The 18,792-nt window shown below is 38.3% G+C and overlaps 1 protein-coding gene across 10 annotated transcripts in view; it reads left to right on the top strand.

The window, feature by feature from the left end:
- The window catches only part of ERC2 (ELKS/RAB6-interacting/CAST family member 2), a 982,890-nt gene that overhangs the window by 503,829 nt on the left and 460,269 nt on the right, over positions 1-18,792 (top strand). For 9 of the 10 annotated variants that reach the window (XR_012922097.1, XR_012922096.1, XM_076008685.1 and 6 more), the window contains one exon: positions 2,803-2,996. Coding sequence is in view for 8 of the 10 variants with exons in the window: in XM_076008685.1 (XP_075864800.1) it covers positions 2,803-2,996 (194 nt within the window). In the remaining 2 variants the exon portion in view is untranslated. Of the gene's footprint in view, positions 1-2,802; positions 2,997-8,478; positions 17,609-18,792 lie in introns of those variants that run through there. The other variant, XM_076008725.1, reaches the window with a different exon arrangement.

The following is an 18,792-nucleotide window of genomic DNA, read 5'->3' as shown; positions in this document are numbered from 1 at the left end:
GTCACAGATATTCTTGAGCCTGTCTATTTATATTAAAAAGAAGACCATTAACACCCACAAGTAGTATCTAACAAATACCAGGCCAGCTGTAAATTTGGCTATGGTCTTAATTTTAATAATGTGACCTAATTTTTGTGTCACATAAGGTCAACAGTGGTGCAGTCTAGATCTAGGCAATCTTTTACCTAGACTTTCTGAACCTCCAAACATCCCGTGAGTCAATTAACCACACTCACATATTAGAGCGAATTGGCTACAAACCCATCTGATTTCACCCAGTGTTGAAAACTGGCTTTAGATTATCCTCTTTTCTTTAAGGAACTAAAATAAGAAATATGCGCACATACCTATCATTAGTCAATTGTGCTTTTTCTGTAAACCTATCAGAGAGGTTTTTTTAAGGAAGTATGTAGTATCTTGTTGATGAAGATCAAGTAAACCTATTAACTTAGCTGTATAATGAGCCCCATTTCAGTGATGCATATATAAAATCATCTTAATAAAAACACGAATGAATAATGTCTTCCTGTTGTCATTATGTAGGTTTTGCTGTTCCTAGAGAGGCTAATTCATCTGCCCATAGATGTAAGATGAAGGGCTAGATTTAGAATCTAGGTTTCACATCTAGTAATCCTGTACTCACTGAAAAAATAAGGACAATAATAATAGTAAGAATAAAAATAACTAATATAAACCATAGCATCTAACTGTAAACTCTTTGTGAACTTTTATAAACCAAAATCAGGAAAGGAATTTTAACTCTAGGCAGAAACAAGCAATCCAAATATATTTATTCATTTCTTTTGAGTCTTTCTAGCTGCTCATTACACAATTCATTAATTCTTTTTTAAAAATTGTAATTGGTATTGGCTGGATAGTTCAATAAATGTCATAAAAAGGTTTTTAGCTGCTGTAAAATAATGGTAATATAGTATAAAATTGGAAGAGAGGTTAACATGAAGCTTTTTTCTTAGCTATTTAAAAACTGTACATTGCAGTGCTTTTTTTTCGTCAAAAAAGTAACGAGTTAATTCCCATTATCACAAATAGAAGTAAGTATATGGAGTACTTACATTCTTTTAAAATAGGATATCTACACTTTTAAAGTAGAGATTAGGAAATTTATTCATTACCTCAGTTTAAAATAAAATTATTAGATGAATAAAATCCTAAAGTATACTAGCTAGAATTCTCCTTCAGATTAATTTAATTATACTGAAAAATCTCAATAATCTATTATAATGAAACCCAGAGTACATAATAAGCAAAAATAAATGTTTTCTGAAAAATACTGGTAAAAGGGAGTAAACCAATACCTGATAGTATGTTGAATTATCATATATTTTTCCCAAGTTCTTTTGCATAGTTGAGTTTATTTCTTAAATAAGAAAATCTTAGATTTAAGAACATGAAAACAAATTTTCACCTTCATCCTCATGCTTAAATAATATGTTACAAGCAAAAAATATTATTTTTAAAATGATTATTTTGTCATAAGTGAGAAGTTTATTTTATTTATACTAATTTCTGAATTTGTGCTACTAAATCATTGCAAAGACTGTCTACCTTCTAATAGTAGTATTAGTATTAATTTTTCTAACCATGCATGATTCATTTGACCGACCCCATAGTAGCTGTAGCTTGCTTGCCTTGTTTTTTTCCCTCAAATTAAAAAAAGTGCATAAAAACATAGTAAACATCTGCTCTACATAGCAAGACAGCAGAACAACTTAAGTTCTAACAAATTGTTAATGTTTTATTATTTCACATGTGGATTTTAGAGATAAATACATATATGACTTCTCTGAACTTTCTATGTTGAATGTGCACTGTTGTTAAATTACTTGTTTTTTCCCTGCCTGCTCTTTGAAGAAGTCATTTAGGAATAATGGGAAACAAGGGGTAGGCAAAACATCACAGTGCAGTGTTATTTCTATCTGTCTGGGAATATTTCAGCCAAAAGTTTATTTTGGGAAAAAAAAAGCCACATCACACTCTCACACACACAAAACCACAAATACTTTGGCTGCAAATTATTCTGCAGTGTTGTTGCTGTGTTGTTGCCTGTGTCTGTTCTTGTGTGTGAAGCTGCCACCCACCCATGCATGTGTTTGCAGATCCTTGTCTATATGCTTGTTCATGAAGTAGCTCATCCTCCTCCTGGTTTAGGTTAAATTTATTCAAGAGACTGAGAATTTATGGGTATAACTGTTAGCTGGAAAGCCTTCCTCACTTCTAAGTTTTCCTTTCAAACTACATCTTCTGCTGAAATTTCTCAGTGGGATGAAATGTCAATCAGTCAACCAGTCTCTTCTGTGATGCCTGGCTTTATGTACGCCCTTGATGGTTCTTGGAAAATAATTGAATATTGTGTTGTTTCAGTTTCTCTGCATTGAAAATGAAAGCATTTGGTATGAATCATCTCCTGAACTGTGAGGAGTTGAATTGTCTTAGTTCTGCTTGCCAAATGACCTGGAATGAAGACATCACAGTGTCTAACCCCACCCATCCCCTTCTTTTTGGTGGAAAGAGAAGCCAAAAGTAGCAGCAATATTTAATGGAACAAAATATCAATAATAAAAAGAAACTTCCCTATGAAACTGTAGTATAAGTTAAATTCAACATTATTCTAAAGTAGCTGCAATGTGTGATTTTTCCATTTTGCCTTTGCACTGACAATATACCCATAATTCTTGGTGGTTATTTTCTCCCCAAAGTTAATTTCTGGGCCATTGGTGACTGCACTACCTATTGTTCTAAATTGTTGTCTTAACTGCCTTCTTTAAAAATGTAATGTTGAAGGCACATAACATTGAAGACGACTCCAGGACGAACCCCGAGTTCGCAGACCGAATGAAACAACTTGATAAAGAGGCATCTTACTACCGCAATGAGTGTGGCAAGGCCCAGGCGGAAGTTGACCGGTTGCTGGAGATCCTCAAGGAGGTGGAGAATGAAAAGAATGACAAGGATAAGAAGATTGCGGAACTAGAGAGGTAAATTTTATAGTCGTGCGATGTCAGCAGTGAGTGAGCACGGCTTGCTTGGTTGTGTGTCTTTGGCTGTGCTGGATTTGCAATGTAAGTTCACATTACTAGTTGGAAACAAGTTAGGGATGAGGAACATGGCCCATTAGGCATGATGTCGCGTTGCCGTGGGTGACTCAGAAGGCTTATATTTTGAGGGATTAGGTATCTCTTCAGTGCTTAAGAAATTGATGATCAACTTTCTTGAGTGGTTTCCATGATCTAGCGTTTTTGCCATCAACGTGTGTTAGAAAGTGAGCCTTTGACTTCCTCAAACCTCAGTTCTTCCCCATCAAAGGTAAACATTTGTGGTTTAGGTTTGCCTTGAGCACAAAAATATGGAAGAATATAGTTGGGAATTCTGCATTCAAGATAGGGGGAGAGGGAGGAGCTCATCTCCTTTGGATGCCTTTTGACACATCATAACCAATCCATCCCAGAGGTCTACCTTTGGAGAAGACCCTACAGCACATGGTAATTAAATATACTTGACTAGGGCCTATGTGATAGCAAATTATGTCTACAAACAAAGAGGATCATATCAGGGTTTCAGAGAATTCAGATTTTCAGATAAAATCATATCCGTATTGTATTTATGTACAGTATGAACTCTAAAAATAAGCTTGCTATGAATGCTTTTTTCTATGCTTCACATAAGGAGAAACTTTCTGAATAATCTTACGTAACTCCATAACGTTTGAGAATTTCTTATTGCTTCAGCAATAAAGCAGAATTTGTCTTTCCTACATTTAGTCCATATGGAAGAGATCAGAAAATTTTGAATAAATCAGTGAATGTTTGCTAGCTTTGATCGAGACACTTGTGAGGCGCTAAAGGTCTCAAGACAAACGCAAAGTAGCTCTCTGTGGTCTTGTGGCAAAATCATGGGCTTTAATGACAGAAAGACCTGGATTCAAATGTTAACTCTGCTTTATGCCAGCTGTGTGGCTTTGAATCTTGTTAGAAGTGAATTTCTAACAATCTATTAAAATGTATCACGGTTTGCAAACACCTGGTGCCTGCATAGGGTGGGATGCATATGGTTAGGAACAGTTAAATGCTAAAACAAATACATTCTCAATATTAATTGGCTCTGTATTAAATGAATAGGTTAATTTCTGATAAAATTTCAACAATATTTTGGAATATAGTATTTAATACAAATTCTCAATCAATTAATATTTCTTTTCTTAATCTTAGCATTAGTTTAATGATAATCTGATTTGTATTCCATGTGGTCAATTTTAGTGATAAAGTTGAGGATTTCTTTTTTCCGGAAGTAACTATACAAATTAAAATCCCTAAAAGTTTTAGTTTTAAAATGTGAGAATGTCCTGCCAGTCTACTGATTTTTGAAAAGCTGGGAACAGTGTTGATTTTAGATGTATCTACATTTCAGGATGAAAATTTTTCTTAAAAAGCTAGCATGAGAACACAGGGAAGTTATGATCATATCTCCTCTGTTGGTGTGAGAACTGAGACTTTGGAAAGTCAAATGATGCGTTCTGGAGATCGTGCCTGTGGTCAAAGAAATGCGAAACTGACTCCTGCTTCACTGCTCTGCAAAGTAGTGAGCCATATGGAGGAAGCCCTAGATAATGATACTGATAATATTAATAACAATAATTATAATAATAGGATATATATACCCTGTGCTCACAGTGTACCAGGTACTCTGCTACACACTTGACCTGCAATACTATCTACATTTAATCTTATCCACAACACAGAAATTGTCATTATCCCCTTTTACAGATGAGAAACTATGACTTATACTTAGATCTAGATGACTTCCTCCAGGTTGCAGAGCTCAAAAGAATCAAAATCAGGATTTGAACCCAGGGCTGACAGATGAGCCACTGAGAACAATCTATGGGCCAGAAGAAAGGAGCTAGTTCAGTAGCACTAAACATTCATGCCGCCGGCAGAGAGCCCTCCCTGAGCAGCGTTGCTGCTGGGCCAGGAGAGATCCGCCTCTTCTTTATGAGCTTTCATGAGGGAAAGCGATGTGCCCTACATTTAGCAGGCATTTTTCTGCACTAAACTAGCTCCCCAGAACTGTAATTGAAAATCAAGATCAGCTACTATAAACATTTACATATAAATAGCTTAATTGGCTCGTTGAACAAACAGGTCTTAGCTGGACACTATTGCCATTAAATCATCAAGAATATTCACATTTTTATTTCTTCAATATGGAATGCATTAAAGCAGCAATGATTTTACAGGCATTTATCTTTATGTACTTTCTGCACATTTTCTTTATCTCTGCCTTTGCCTCTCCTAAAAGCTGATGCCTCCCAGGCACTGTAATGCAGAAAACGTGTGCTGGGACAAGACTCTGTCCCAGTTCTCTGCCTGCCTGTGTCTTGGGTCCAGCAGCAGGACATAGTCTGGGAAATGTCTGCACCCCAGTCCCTGCCAAGGTCCCTAAGGAGGTGGGAGTGGAGACACAGAGGGGAAATTGCTTGGGAAAAGGAGGGCTCAGCCTCAGCCTGCCTTTCTGAAGCATTATCTGCTGGGCTGCACATGTATCCGACCAAAACGTCTTCCTCGGGTTGTCAGGCAGTCTTTTTCAAATGGGGCAGTATCACCGTATGCTGGCTTGCACTGCACAATTCTTACCTCGCAATGTTGGGAACGAAAGATTTCTTAGCAATGTGACATATACTCCATTTTGGAGACATGGAGAAGTGTTTGCAGTTAAGTTTGTGATTTTGAAAACCAAAATATTGAACTTGAAATAAATTTGTGGTCTCTGGTTTGTAATGTGACCTACCAGGGTGAAAAGAAATCTTTTAAAAGCAGCAAGTGTTCAAAAATATTCCAAAACTTCAGTCATACGCAACAAAAGGTGTAGGGTTAGGAATAACTCAGAGGACCCTGGCGCGGCCCCTTTCTCTCTCAGAGGGCTGTTTGTGTTTATGTTCTGTTCTGTTAATCTGCCCATTTTTGATTTTTCTCCCCAATGTATACATTCCAAATAGCACATGGCTGGTGTTTACATTTGCCTCTTAAATTCCACGTGAATGATGTTTTTCATCAGCCATTAAAGATTTTCTTTTTAAAGTGCACTTTGTTCTAGTGTGGCCCCATGTGCGATTGTGCCTGTAAACTCTTGCACTTGGAGCTGATGGCCCAGTGGGGAGCTTCTGCCCTGGGCTGCAGGCTGCTCTTGGGGGGCAAGTTTGCCACAGGGTGCGTGGGGGGCCTTGAGTAAGTCCCTGAGAGTTGATCCAAATCCAGCTGAAGTCTTTATTCCATCACAATGTGAGATGTCATGTATATTACATAACCAAATAGCTAATTAAACCTCAGAAGCAGCTTCCGTGTCAGTGCTCATCAAGGTCTCTGAGTTTTATTTAGTTTCAGGATTGATCTTTTGGTGCCTTAGGGGAAAGAGAGAGGTTAAGAGGTCTGTTAAATAAGATCTGCTGCCACTCGGTTTCTCACATCCTATGTAAGGGAATCAGTCCCATGACCTTTCCTGTAATTATCTTAAACACATAGGGATTTTGTAGGTATTTGTCTAGAGGATGGGGAATGCCCAAACGAGCATCAATCAGATCTGTCCCCACTATGGAGAGGAGGGTGGGTCCTCTTATGGGTTCTACCCCTGAGACAATATCAGAATGGAAAACCAGGTTCCACTTAATTATCTACATTGAGGACTAATACTACCAGACATTTGGACTTTGAAGAAATCATTTTAGATGCCTAAAAGAGCCTTATCTAAGGTTGAGAAAGAGACCATTATTTTTTTTTCCTGATTTGCTCAATAATGTGCTGACATAATTCTTTGATGCCTTTCAGGACTCTTTTCAAAGCGTAAACTCATGCTTTATTTTTAAATTATAATATGTTCTAGAAAATCATGGTATGTGGAAGCAACTTGATGCCAGTTTTGTTTTGATATAAACTCTTCTTGCTGAGTAATTTCCACTTATGTTTGTTAATGTATTTGAAGGAATTTCTTGAAAACAAGTGACAGATGGTTCTGTACCATCCCTAGCAACTTTTTGGAGAGGGTCATGGATGTCACAGACACCTTTAAGAATTTTATGAAAACTAAGAACCCTTGGAAGAGGCAACTTAATGTTAAATGTGTGCCTGCTGTTTCAGTTTAGGATTCCCTAAAACTTGGCCATGGAACTCAGTTTAATTTCCTCTGATCCAGAAGGATTTGAAATGGCAGCTGGTGCCAATGTTGCCGAAGTCCCCATAGTGACCATTCTCTGACCTAACTCTCATTGTTGATCAGTTGAGCATTTGTGATCACAAAACACTCTGCCAGGGGGATTTCAGATATGAGGGATTATCAAATCAACACTTTCACCATGTGTTTAATCTTACATTTTCTCTTTCAGTTTTATTATTATAGTCAACACTGTTTTCACTTGAAAAGTTCTAGTTTAAGCTTTATCCTATGGATGTGTTTTATTTTGTTTTGTTTTTCCTTCCTGTATGAAATGCTTAAAACTTTTGTATAGTACGGAACAGTGTGGTCCCACTGAGTGGATAGCTGATAAAGCATTTGTTTATCCACTTTGTTTTTGCCAAGGGCATTTTTTAGGTTAACAAAATGAATGTCCACTATCAGCTCCTGTGTTAGCCTGGAAAATGAGTATGATTTTTTCTTTGTTTCTTATTTTATTTTTTGCTTGGCATTGAGACTACTATTTTGACTGATTAGAAGGGCATGTTAGATATTTTTGTACAAATAAGTTATCAAGCATCTGGATATTTTAAGTGATGAAGTCAGAGCCTCATTTTCACAACTGAAAAAAATTACTCTCAGCTTTGGAAGTTCCTCTGTCCTTGGTTGGGAGGCTGATAGGCAGGTGGCACCCCACCAAAAGCCCTCCTCACTGGGGCTTTGATCATTGTCAGGTACAGTGCTCTGTAAGCATTGAAAATGGAAATCTTTGAACCAAAAGCCAAATTGCTCAGGTCCTTTTGGTTTTTAGGGATGAGGGAAAAATATCTCATAGGCTATAACTATCCAACTTACTGGTTCAAATAAAAATCTTTCTGACATCCATGCTTGCTGCCAGGTCTAATACCTTAGTAATTTCCATTTCAGTTTATTAAATAATAAAATTTTATATGCACACAGATAGGAATTTTATTCTTCCGGAGAAGGGCTAATGCTGCCATTGCACTGTGGGAGCACACTTCTGGTTCACACCAGCGCTTATTGTAATTATGCGTATGAAAGCAAATGCCAATTCCTTAGGTAAGATATTTAATATAACAGCTTACAGCATGTGCCCAGGGCTTTTTGGGGTGATATCAGATAAAAGTTTGCTTCCTTTGGTTATAAACCTGCTAATATAACGTCTGTCGGCTGTATGCTTAAAACTAATGCGTTTCCTTCCTTTTATTCTCTTTTGCTCTCCCTTTCCTTTCTGCTTATCCTCCAAACCGCTGCTTTCACCCTTGCTCCAATCAGCTTGACTCCCAGGTCAGTACTTCAGTTTTCTTCTCGCCGCCTTTCCCGCCTACGCTTAGTTATATTGCTTGCCCTTGTTTAACAAATGCGTTTCTGAAATGGTTTTCCTCTGGCCACAGCATTTTTCTCCATTTCATCCCATGCCTCGGGAAGGTTTATTTTATCAGAAGGCTGTATAGGTGGGAAAAGGCAAAGAAGAAGTTGGAAATAAACCATCATTGGATTACTTGATTAATTCTATTCCTGGATTATAAAGTCAGTAAGAGAAAGCATGGTAATAACTCCCCAAAGCATCTCTCCCAAGCTACCCAGAAAATTGACTGCATGATGATACAACATGTAGCTGTGGAAAAAACAAAATGCAGGATGCTAAATTTAACCTAGGAAAACAAAAGATCTGCCCATGACACAGCAACTTAAAAGCTAAATTTAATAGCGCAAATCGTTCAGACTTTTCGCTTAATAAATCACTGTGTTTTGAAAGATTTATAATACTTTTTTTAAAGTCACTTTTGAAAATTATCAATGTGTTGCTAACATATTGTACACACATGTTATTTCCTGACATTATTTTGGTTTTAACTTTCTAACTTCATTTTTATTAGCCATAGGACATACTTTAATTACCTAGGGCATAGCATATGGAACCAAGTGTAAAACCAGATTCATTGTTGACTGTGTCCACCCAGATATTCAGAAGTGAAATGGACATTTTGTTTGAAAGTGCATCCTAGGTTTGATTCTTCTTAATGTAGGTGGCCCAAGCCAACAATTTATTCTTCCTTAAGTCAAAGAAGGCTTCTCTTTCTAATAACATACAGTGTAGTATTTAGTGATTTCTTTAAGATTCAATCAGTAGGTTTCCTAAAGAGTAGTCATTCTGTGATTTGAGGCTATCTAAACTTCAATAAAAGTAAGCTTCAAATCAAAGTGGTAGTCAATATAGTTGTTATTTTGAGAGGTAAGACATATTATTTTCTTCTATTTTTGCTGGGTCTACACCCTTTTGTTCTGTCCTATCACCCAAGCCACCAGACCAATGTATTTATTCCAGCAGAAATAATTTCAAAACAAGGTCTCCTGCTTACATGCCGGTTTTGTCCCCCTACTAGCTTCCAACTCCAGGGGCTTGTAGTCCTTGGCCACTTCTCTGCAGTTCCCACATACCACATTGGATATTCTACAGGAACTGCTTGAACTTCATCACGCCGAAGGAAGCCCCGTTCTCAAAAGTTTCCAAAACAGAGATCTGATCAGCGATTTGAAAGCATGACCATAGAGAACTGCTCTCACTAAAAACCCAGTGACTATTAATTCACTTTCTGGAATAGAACAAATCCAATGCCTCTATGTGCAGAAACACAGACTTCATAATGGCAGGGTGCAGGGGTTTGTCTACATGCATCCAAACCTTTCCTCCACGTTTTGGATCCATTCATTCAATGGAGCCCTAAGCTTTTCTCCTTGCCTGTCTTGTTTATTTTTTGTCTCCTTTTGCCTTTCCTTTGCTGGGTACAAGACCCCTTTTGGTCTTGTACCTCAGGCTCCCTGCTGGGCCTTAAGTTTTTTGTCCATGTTCTGCTGTGTTTTTTATGCATCAGGAGATTTATTGGGTAGTAGTTCGTTTTTTCCTATTTCATGGTGAACCCTGGCTTTCAGAAGACAGGGTGCAAGGTTAAGGCTGGGAGAGGTTATGGGTAGCCAGGGGTTCTTTGGACAAGGGGCAGAGTGTGCTGAGTCTGGTAAAATGTACATGCCAAATCTAGTCTAGTTGGATGGACTGGAAGGGCTAAATCAAAGTTCAGATCATTCCAGTTTCGTTAACCTATTGCCCTAAATGAACACGATAGAGAAAATGTGCAATCAGTGTGAATAGTCTCTGATTGTATTTTTGGTGTAGGAGGAATTGGGCAGCCCTGCCCTCCTGAAAACAAAAACGTCTGTAGAGTCCTGGAAGCTTTCTTGAGCTTTGACAAGTTTCCAGAGTTAACTGTGCTTTTTTTCCCAACTGCTTCCAGGTTTACCAGTTAAAATAAAATGAAATGTAATAATTGAATTGAGTGCAGGATCTCTGGCCCATATGCTTTCTTTATGTGGCTTAAAGTTGAGATATATATGTGTGTGTGTGTGTATGCATATATGTGTGCCTAGGTATATACACATATCATGTATCTAAGAAAAATGATGTCTGGTCTTTCTTACTGTAGAAGTTTATGGTCTGCCCTGCATATCCCCACCTCCCAATCCGAAGCTCAAAACTTCACTAAGTCTTGGAGCTTTTCTGTGTGCTGTGGACTCTGCAGGAAGTTCTCCCTCCAACTATTTTAGATGACTTCATTTCCTTTTCACACTCTATGTGGACTCTCATGCTTAAATGCAGGTGGACGTATATTACGCATTGGGTTTGGTAAAATGCAAATGTCATATTCTAAACCTGTTCGTATCTCCACTCCAATAAACTCCACTGTCAGGAACCTCTTTACACACAGACGAGTGGGGAGATGCAGCAGTTTATCAGGACCTCTGTATGGCACTCAGAGAGGGTTTGTGTGCAACTTGCTCATTTCTAGGAACTATTTGTGAGATTAGCGTGTGACTTATGACAGATGAGTTTATCTCCATAAATGTATGCAGCAATTGACTAAAAAAGGAAAAAATATCCTTTGGGATTTAGCTCAAAATCCTGTCAAAGAATCAACCAAGCAGAACCAGAAGGCTCGGCCCTCTCCCAAGCCCTCCCACCCTCCAGCTCACTTTGGATCCTGGTTCAGAAACTTCCTTGTTTGGGCCTCAGTGTCCCCTCTTAGAGAGGAGGGAGCTGTCTTTGGCGCAAGGCTCCTGGGGTCCCTCCCTGCACGTGGGCGTCACATGTCTGAGGAGGGGCTGTCAGTGGGACCCAGCGCACCGCCCTGCAAGCAGGCTCAAGCTGATGGCTGGCGCCTGGCAGCAGGCGTGAGCTCATTGTTACAGAGTCACTTCAAACACTTCTACCAAAATAAACTCTTTGTGATGTTTCCCCAAAGCTGAACACTGTGCTCTCAATCCCTCACTCTTCTAGCAAAAGATGAAGTCACTCCTCCCAGACCTCAGAGGCCCGTTGCCCAAAGAAATAATGAAAAACACCTTTTCCAGAGCATCTTTTTATTGTTCTGCAATCTTCTCTTTGCCGGAGTCAGTTCTTTGCCCTATTCCCTCTATAAATGCATAGTGAGCACCTACTGTGTGCTAGGCTGGGCATTATGTGCTGACCCCACATTTAGAAATACCTGTTGAAAAAGTGACCAAACTATTTAAGGAATACTGCATATTTCATTCTTCCTTTTAATATTCATGATGCAGCTTGATAATAATAATAATAGAAATAACAGGAGTAGCAGCAGCAGCAACAATACAGTTGGCACCAGGTACCAGCACTGAATTAATCACGTCTTCTGTAGTATTTACTTCTCACAATAACTGAGGTTGGGCTCTCATTTCTTTCATATTGGGAAAGAGAAAACTGAAGTTCATAAAGGTGAGTATTTTGCTCCAGCTAATACAACTAGAAAGTGAAATAGTTGGGTTTTTTCCTCCCAAAGTTAATCCTTTCTGGTTTACAAATTGAATCTTTTACCACTTCTGCTCCAGTGGCATAGTAAAAGCTGTGAGAAGGTCTGCAGTGAGGAAACCTGTGCTATTTTGTTTAATCCTTGGTTTCACAAATGTGGCGTTCATAGAATGTATTCCATGAAGCACTTTGGGGAAAAAGCATCCTGCCTGCTGTGCAGCCGGCCTCTCCCTTCACTCTGAGATTCTCCTGCCTCCTTGCCCGCCTTGGTACTTGCTACATGAAGCCAGGTCCGGTGCAGGGGTGCCTCTTCCACCACGTCTTCCCTGACCTCACTTGACTGGCCTCTAGCTCCACACGCTGGAGCTGGCAGCCATGCTCTTGAATGTTGTTGAATAAATGGTGAAGACAGAAGTACCTGTTAGCTCTGTCTCACCCCTCCTCCCCTTTTCTCAGTGGTATATCTAGCTTCAGACCGAAAGCCCTGAGAAAAGATAAAATTAATTGTCTATCAAGCCTGGATGCCTGAGAGTTCAAGAAAAATAATGATAGAAAAAAAGGAAAGGAATATTTCCATATTAACTTCTCTCACTTTCTCTCCTTACCTCCTCCTCCATCTCTCCTCCCTCATCTTCCCCTCCTCGACTATTCACTGAAATCCTTCTCCATCTCTGTGTAGGGTAGGTGTTGGGATATAGCAGTAAAACAGACATGACCCCTCCCCTCACTGAATTCAAAGACCAACAATTCCTATAAGGAAGGATTTGGCCACTAAGAAAAATAATTTGTATCATTTATACTAATAACTGGAAAACCTGGGTTTCAGATTTTCCCCCCTTTTCCTGTTGGGGTTGAAGGGGTTATCCACAGGTCAGAAAGTTATTTCCCTCTTTAAAGCTGCCTTATACTAATGCTAACATTTCTGGTGAAGTGTCAGAAAATTTTATGCCCAAGTAAAACTGGTGGAAAGCCAGAAATGGGCTGATTTTGCTTTGGGTGCAGATATTTTATTGGGGATGGAAAAAAGTTGTTTTCCCTGATTTACAGCTCCTGCAAACATAAAGTGGGTTCTATATTTAGAAATGGTTTTTGAACCTTTGAGGTACAGCCAGGGGTTGGTGCTTGCACCTTTCCGATCCTGGCCTTGGTGGGACTTGCCATGGCTAATGTTTTGCTGAGCCAGCTCTGATTTATAGGAGGGTTTTATGCTCCATATTGTTTTTCTCTTTCGCTTTTGCTGGTCTGGTGCTCTATATGTATCTTCTAGAATGGTGAAGGTTGAAATAAAACAATTGGCATTGTAGTCAAAATGTTTTGTGGTCAGTATGTTTCTGAGGCTCCTTGGAAAAACAACAGAGTAAAATCAAGAGATGGTCTCAGGTAGGTCTTGTAGGACTTGGCCTAGAATAAGAGATACGGAGTTGGTAGAGTGAGCTATTCATCTGTATTTTTTTCAAATTCTTTTCTTTTCTCTCTTCTGCCTGTCCTCTTGGCTTTTGGTTGGTACTACCATATGGATGAATATCAGCAAATAGTAAATCTCTCAAGATATGTTAGCTTTTTCTGTAAATGTTGAGAAGGGGAAGGAATTTTTTACAAAAATAGTTTCTCAGTATTATTATAAATCACTTTCTAGAAAAATAATATCTTATTTCCTTTATATGGCTTTTCTTATGAAATGTGAATTCTGTCACTTCATTACCCACAATACTAGCTCAAGTTGTAGGGAAACCTAACCATTCAGTGACTGGACTTTCTTCCACATAGGGTGAGGGTGCTTGGAATTTCTATACTGTGTAATGTCACATTTTTGTGGAGCCTACATTTTGGGAGGAACCTATTTAAAAATGAGTGGGTACTATGTGTGCTTCTCTGCTGAAAACACATTGCTTTTATATCTAACAAGAGCTTTGGGAATTTTCTCTATGGGGCATTCTGATGATTTAATATTTGCCACTCGTTAATTTTGCTCTAAATTCAATAAATACAACATAGATGAAAATTAATTATAATATTAAACTAAGTAAATATGAAAATTAGAGAGAATAGGAAGCTAGAAATTGGCTGATGTTGCTTTTGGGTGCAACTATTAATATTTTATTGGGGATAGAATTTTTAAAATTTTTTTTCTAATTTATAGTTCCTGCAAACACAAAGTGGGTTTGGTAGAATTATTTTTATAGCAAAAGTTTAATTCTAGAAACTATAGAAATGGGTTCCAGAGTGGAAATAAATTTCCCCTTGAAGAGCCTCTGTGGCTCTTTCAGTCCAAGAACAGTGAGAATCATGTTTTAATTCCAGCTTCCAGAATTCAAACATGCAGATATTCTCTTCCAGTTTTTTTAATTTTTTAGATTGGTAATATTGTTGATATAAGCACTTATTGGTATATACAGAGCTATATGTATAATAATTTATGCTTTACAACAATTTTTTTTTAACAAAAGGTGAAAAGTGAATGGTTCTCACAGTATTTGGAAGGAATGTACGATTTCTTGTGACACTCTACCCATTATGGTGAAGACACAATGGTGAACATGAGCAGCTATTGAGACATTTTAACCTGGGGAAGGGCAGTATTTCATACAGAGAACTGCTTTGCAAGTTTTTACTCTAGATCCTGGGAAAATCCCTTTTGAGAGTTTGGAGAACATAACTACCACCTTTCTCAAATGGGGGCATGAAGTGACGGAATAGTCTCGCACTGGCCTTTGGTGTTGGTCAACTGGAATATTTCTGTGGCTGAACAGATCTCGATGTGATGTGTGAGTTGAAGTGTAAGAGAGTGGTTTTAAATTTAACTTCAGAACCCTCTGCTATTTAATCATATGTCAGTTTGATGGTTCCAAGGACAGCATGATATGTTGCTCCCAGATAATTACTGTGGAGAGAATGAGTTGGTTATAGTAATGCATAACTGGGGAATCTTCTGATAACCTGTGATGAATGGGCCTTGGTGAGAAACACTCACTGGGTAATTGGCAGAGAGGTGTCCTGTCGCCTCGCTGAGTGTGTGCCCTTCCACCACCAGCATGCAGAGTAGGGGCTTTTTAGGGATTCCTGAGCAGATAAAGAAGCACTGCTCTAGGGTTCCACATGTGTTTTCTCTCCTGGACTTATTACTTTATATTCATATTTCACTGATGATCTAAGTTATTTACTCTGTTACCTATTGTTTGAATATTAAATGTAGAAAATTAAATAAACCACATTCTAAGAAGCAGATGAGAGCAGGGGATTGGTGCAAGGGAGCAGAGGGCTGCCCCATTGCTTTTCCAGTCGTAAAGCACTGAGTTGCTGGAATAAAGACTTTAAACTTAATCTCCCTAAGCCATGGAGAGATTTTTGAGGGAAAGGTTGAAAGTATCATCATCCTGCTGAATGCTGTCTTCCTCAGGGATATGAATAAGTGAATGTAGAAAATCCAATATGCTTATCAAAAAGTAATGTTTATGAATCTGTAAACTAATTCATTCAATACTTGCTTGTCTTTTTTAAGGACTTATTTTAGATTTTTCTGGAACTGGATAGCCAGGATTCAGCTTCTGCCTTTCTGTATTCATGTGTAAAAACCCTGATGTTCAGTTTAGAGGGTGGGCCAACTATCTAAGTGTGTTCCTTCATCCATTTATTTCTTTTAGTCACCAACTTACTCACTTTCATCAAATAGTAATTGTATGTGTCTGCTCTCTAACCGGTACATGGTGTTACTAGAACTACCCCCAGAAGCTTCATTGTGGGAGACAGAGAGAGAGGAATAGTGTCTATGATATGATATCTGGGCAAGTGGCACAATGTCATACGCACTGTTTGCACCTTGGATTTTTTATTTTCATTTTTTTGTAGCAAAATCTCTTTGAGGTCATCCCATATTCATACATAATGCTTTCCATTTCTTTTCACCTCCACATACTATTCCATTATACCCGTCTCCTCCTGATGGACTTTTAGGTTGCTTCAAGTCCTTTCCTTTCATGCAGACTGCTGTAATTAATAACTCTGAATACACATAATTTCATGTATATATAAATATTAACCCTTTACCCTCGCTTGCTTTCTTCTCAATTCCTTTATTCTACTCGGGATTTAATTTTTTAAATACCCCAGATTTTACAAAGCGCGGCAGTAGAATAAAAAACTGGAGTTTCTTTTCATACAAACTTATTTTTTGGATTTTTTTATATTTCAAATTATTGATACATTCAAAGAGTAATTTTAATCTCTATAATTTTTGCTATCCATGTCAAGTCACACTCGACATCTGAGTGCAAAGGGTTAATATATATGTAGGATAAATTCCTAGATGTGGACTTGTAAGGACAATACTTTTCTAATTTTTGTGGATTTTCTAGATTCTAGATTTCAGTTGCCTTCTACAGAGACTAAACCATTTACAGTCCTATCACCAATGTGTAAGAGTGCATCTTTTCCTATGAACTTACTAGGGCAGTGTGCTTTTCACACTTTTTTTTTTTCAAAGAGCCAGGGTCTCACTCTGTCACCCAGGCTGGAGTGCAGTGGCACGATCGTAGCTGACTGCAATCTCAAAGTCCTAGGCTCAAGCAGTCCTCCTGCCTCAGCCTCCTAAAATGCTATCATGCTTGCGCCATCATGCTTGGCTGATTTTAAAAATTTTTTGTAGAGATAGGGCCTTGCTATGTTGCCCAGGCTGATCTCAAACTCCTGGCCTCAGGTGATCCTCCTGTCTCAACCTCTCAGAGTGCTGGCATTACAGGAACTGTGCTTGGCCTACTCAAATGTTTTTATCTTTGTTGATATGGAAGGTGAAAACCAACATTTAATTATAGTTTTGATTTACTTTTATTTTATTACAAGTGAAGATGGACATGTTTAAATATTTTTATACTTTGTCATTTCTTTTGTTGTTCTTTTTTATGTATTTTCAAAGGTACTTTATGTATTAGGAAAACTATGCATTTGTCTTTGTTCTGGGGTTTATTTATTTATTTTTTAATTTTTTGAATTTCAGCATATTATCGGGCTACAAATTTTAAGGTTTCAAATAATGCCCTTGCCCTCCCCCCCCACAAGTCTGACCTTTAAGCATGACCATCCCCCAGACGGTGCACATCTCACGCATGATATATGTATATACCTGCTCCCGCCTCCCCCCCCACCTGCCCAATACCCAATAAATGTAATTCCTATGTGTCCACGGTTGTGGGTTTTAAAATGCTCCAGTTCATCACTGCAAGTTCATTATCACTTTTCCTTTGGTTTTGCTAATAGTGATTTTTGTTATGCAGAAAGTTTTTAAAAATTATTTTTATGCAGTCAAATGTATTAAGTCTTTTCTTTTATGTCTTCTGAATTTTGTGTCATGGTTAGAAACCCCTTCCACACTACAAGATTATAAGAACAATTGTCCCGTGATTTCTTTCTTTCTTTTTTTTTTTTCTTGTATTTGAAAAATTGTTTTTATTGTTTTTTTTATTTCAGCATATTATGGGGGTACAGATTTTATGGTTTCAATAAATGCCCATTTCCCCCCCTCCCCCCACAAGTCTGAGTCTCTAGCATGACCATCCCCCAGATGGTGCACATCTCACTCATTATGTATGTATATACCCGCCCCCCTCCCCCCTCCCACGTGCCCAATACCCTATTACTGTACTACCTATGTGTCCTCTTAGGTGCTGCTCAGTTAATACCAATTTGCTGGTGAGTATATGTGGTGCTTGTTTTTCCATTCTTGGGAAACTTCACTTAGTAGTATGGGTTCCAGCTCTAACCAGGAAAATATAAGATGTGCTATATCACCATTGTTTCTTAGAGCTGAATAGTACTCCATGGTATACATATACCACATTTTATTAACCCACTCATGTATTCATGGGCACTTGGGTTGTTTCCACATCTTTGCAATTGTCAATTGTGCTGCTATAAACATTCGAGTGCTTTTTTATAGAATGTCTTTTGTTCTTTTGGGTAGATGCCCAGTAATGGGATTGCTGGATCAAATGATAGATTCACTTGTATCGCTTTAAGGTATCTCCATATTGCTTTCCACAGAGGTTGAACTAGTTTGCAGTCCCACCAGCAGTGTAGGAGTGTTCCTCTCTCTCCACATCCACGCCAGCATTTATTGTTTGGAGACTTTTTGATAAAGGCCATTCTCACTGGAGTTAAGTGATATCTCATTGTGGTTTTGATTTACATTTCCCTGATGATTAGAGATGTTGAGCATTTTACATATGTTTGTTGGCCATTCTTCTGTCTTCTTTAGAAAAGTTTCTGTTCAAGTCCTTTGCCCACTTTTTAATAGGGTTATTTGATTTTTTCTTGCTGATTTTCGTGAGTTCTAAGAGTATTCTAGTTATCAGTCCCTTATCGGATGCATAGGATGCAAAAATTTTCTCCCATTCTGTAGGTTGTCTGTTTACTTTCATGACTATTTATTTCTTTGGCTGTGCAGAAGCTTTGTAGTTTGATCATGTCCCATTGATTTATTTTTGTTGCTGCTGTGATTACCTTTGGGGACTTCTTCATAAACTCTTTGCCCAGGCCAATGTCTAGGAGAGTGTTTCCAACATTTTCTTCTAGAATTCTAATAGTTTCATACCTTAGGTTTAAGTCTGTTATCCAGCGTGAGTTGATTTTTGTGAGAGGTGAAAGGTGTGGGTCCTGTTTTAGCCTTCTACAGGTGGCTATCCAGTTTTCCCAGCACCATTTATTGAAAAGGGATTCTTTTCCCCAATGTATGTTTTTCTCTGCTTTGTCAAAGATTAGATGGCTATATGAGGATG

The sequence above is a fragment of the Microcebus murinus genome, chromosome 1 (assembly GCF_040939455.1).
Source record: "Microcebus murinus isolate Inina chromosome 1, M.murinus_Inina_mat1.0, whole genome shotgun sequence".
Lineage (NCBI taxonomy): Eukaryota > Metazoa > Chordata > Mammalia > Primates > Cheirogaleidae > Microcebus > Microcebus murinus.
Note: the sequence above shows the minus strand (reverse complement) of the source record. Positions and strands in the feature narration are given on the sequence as shown.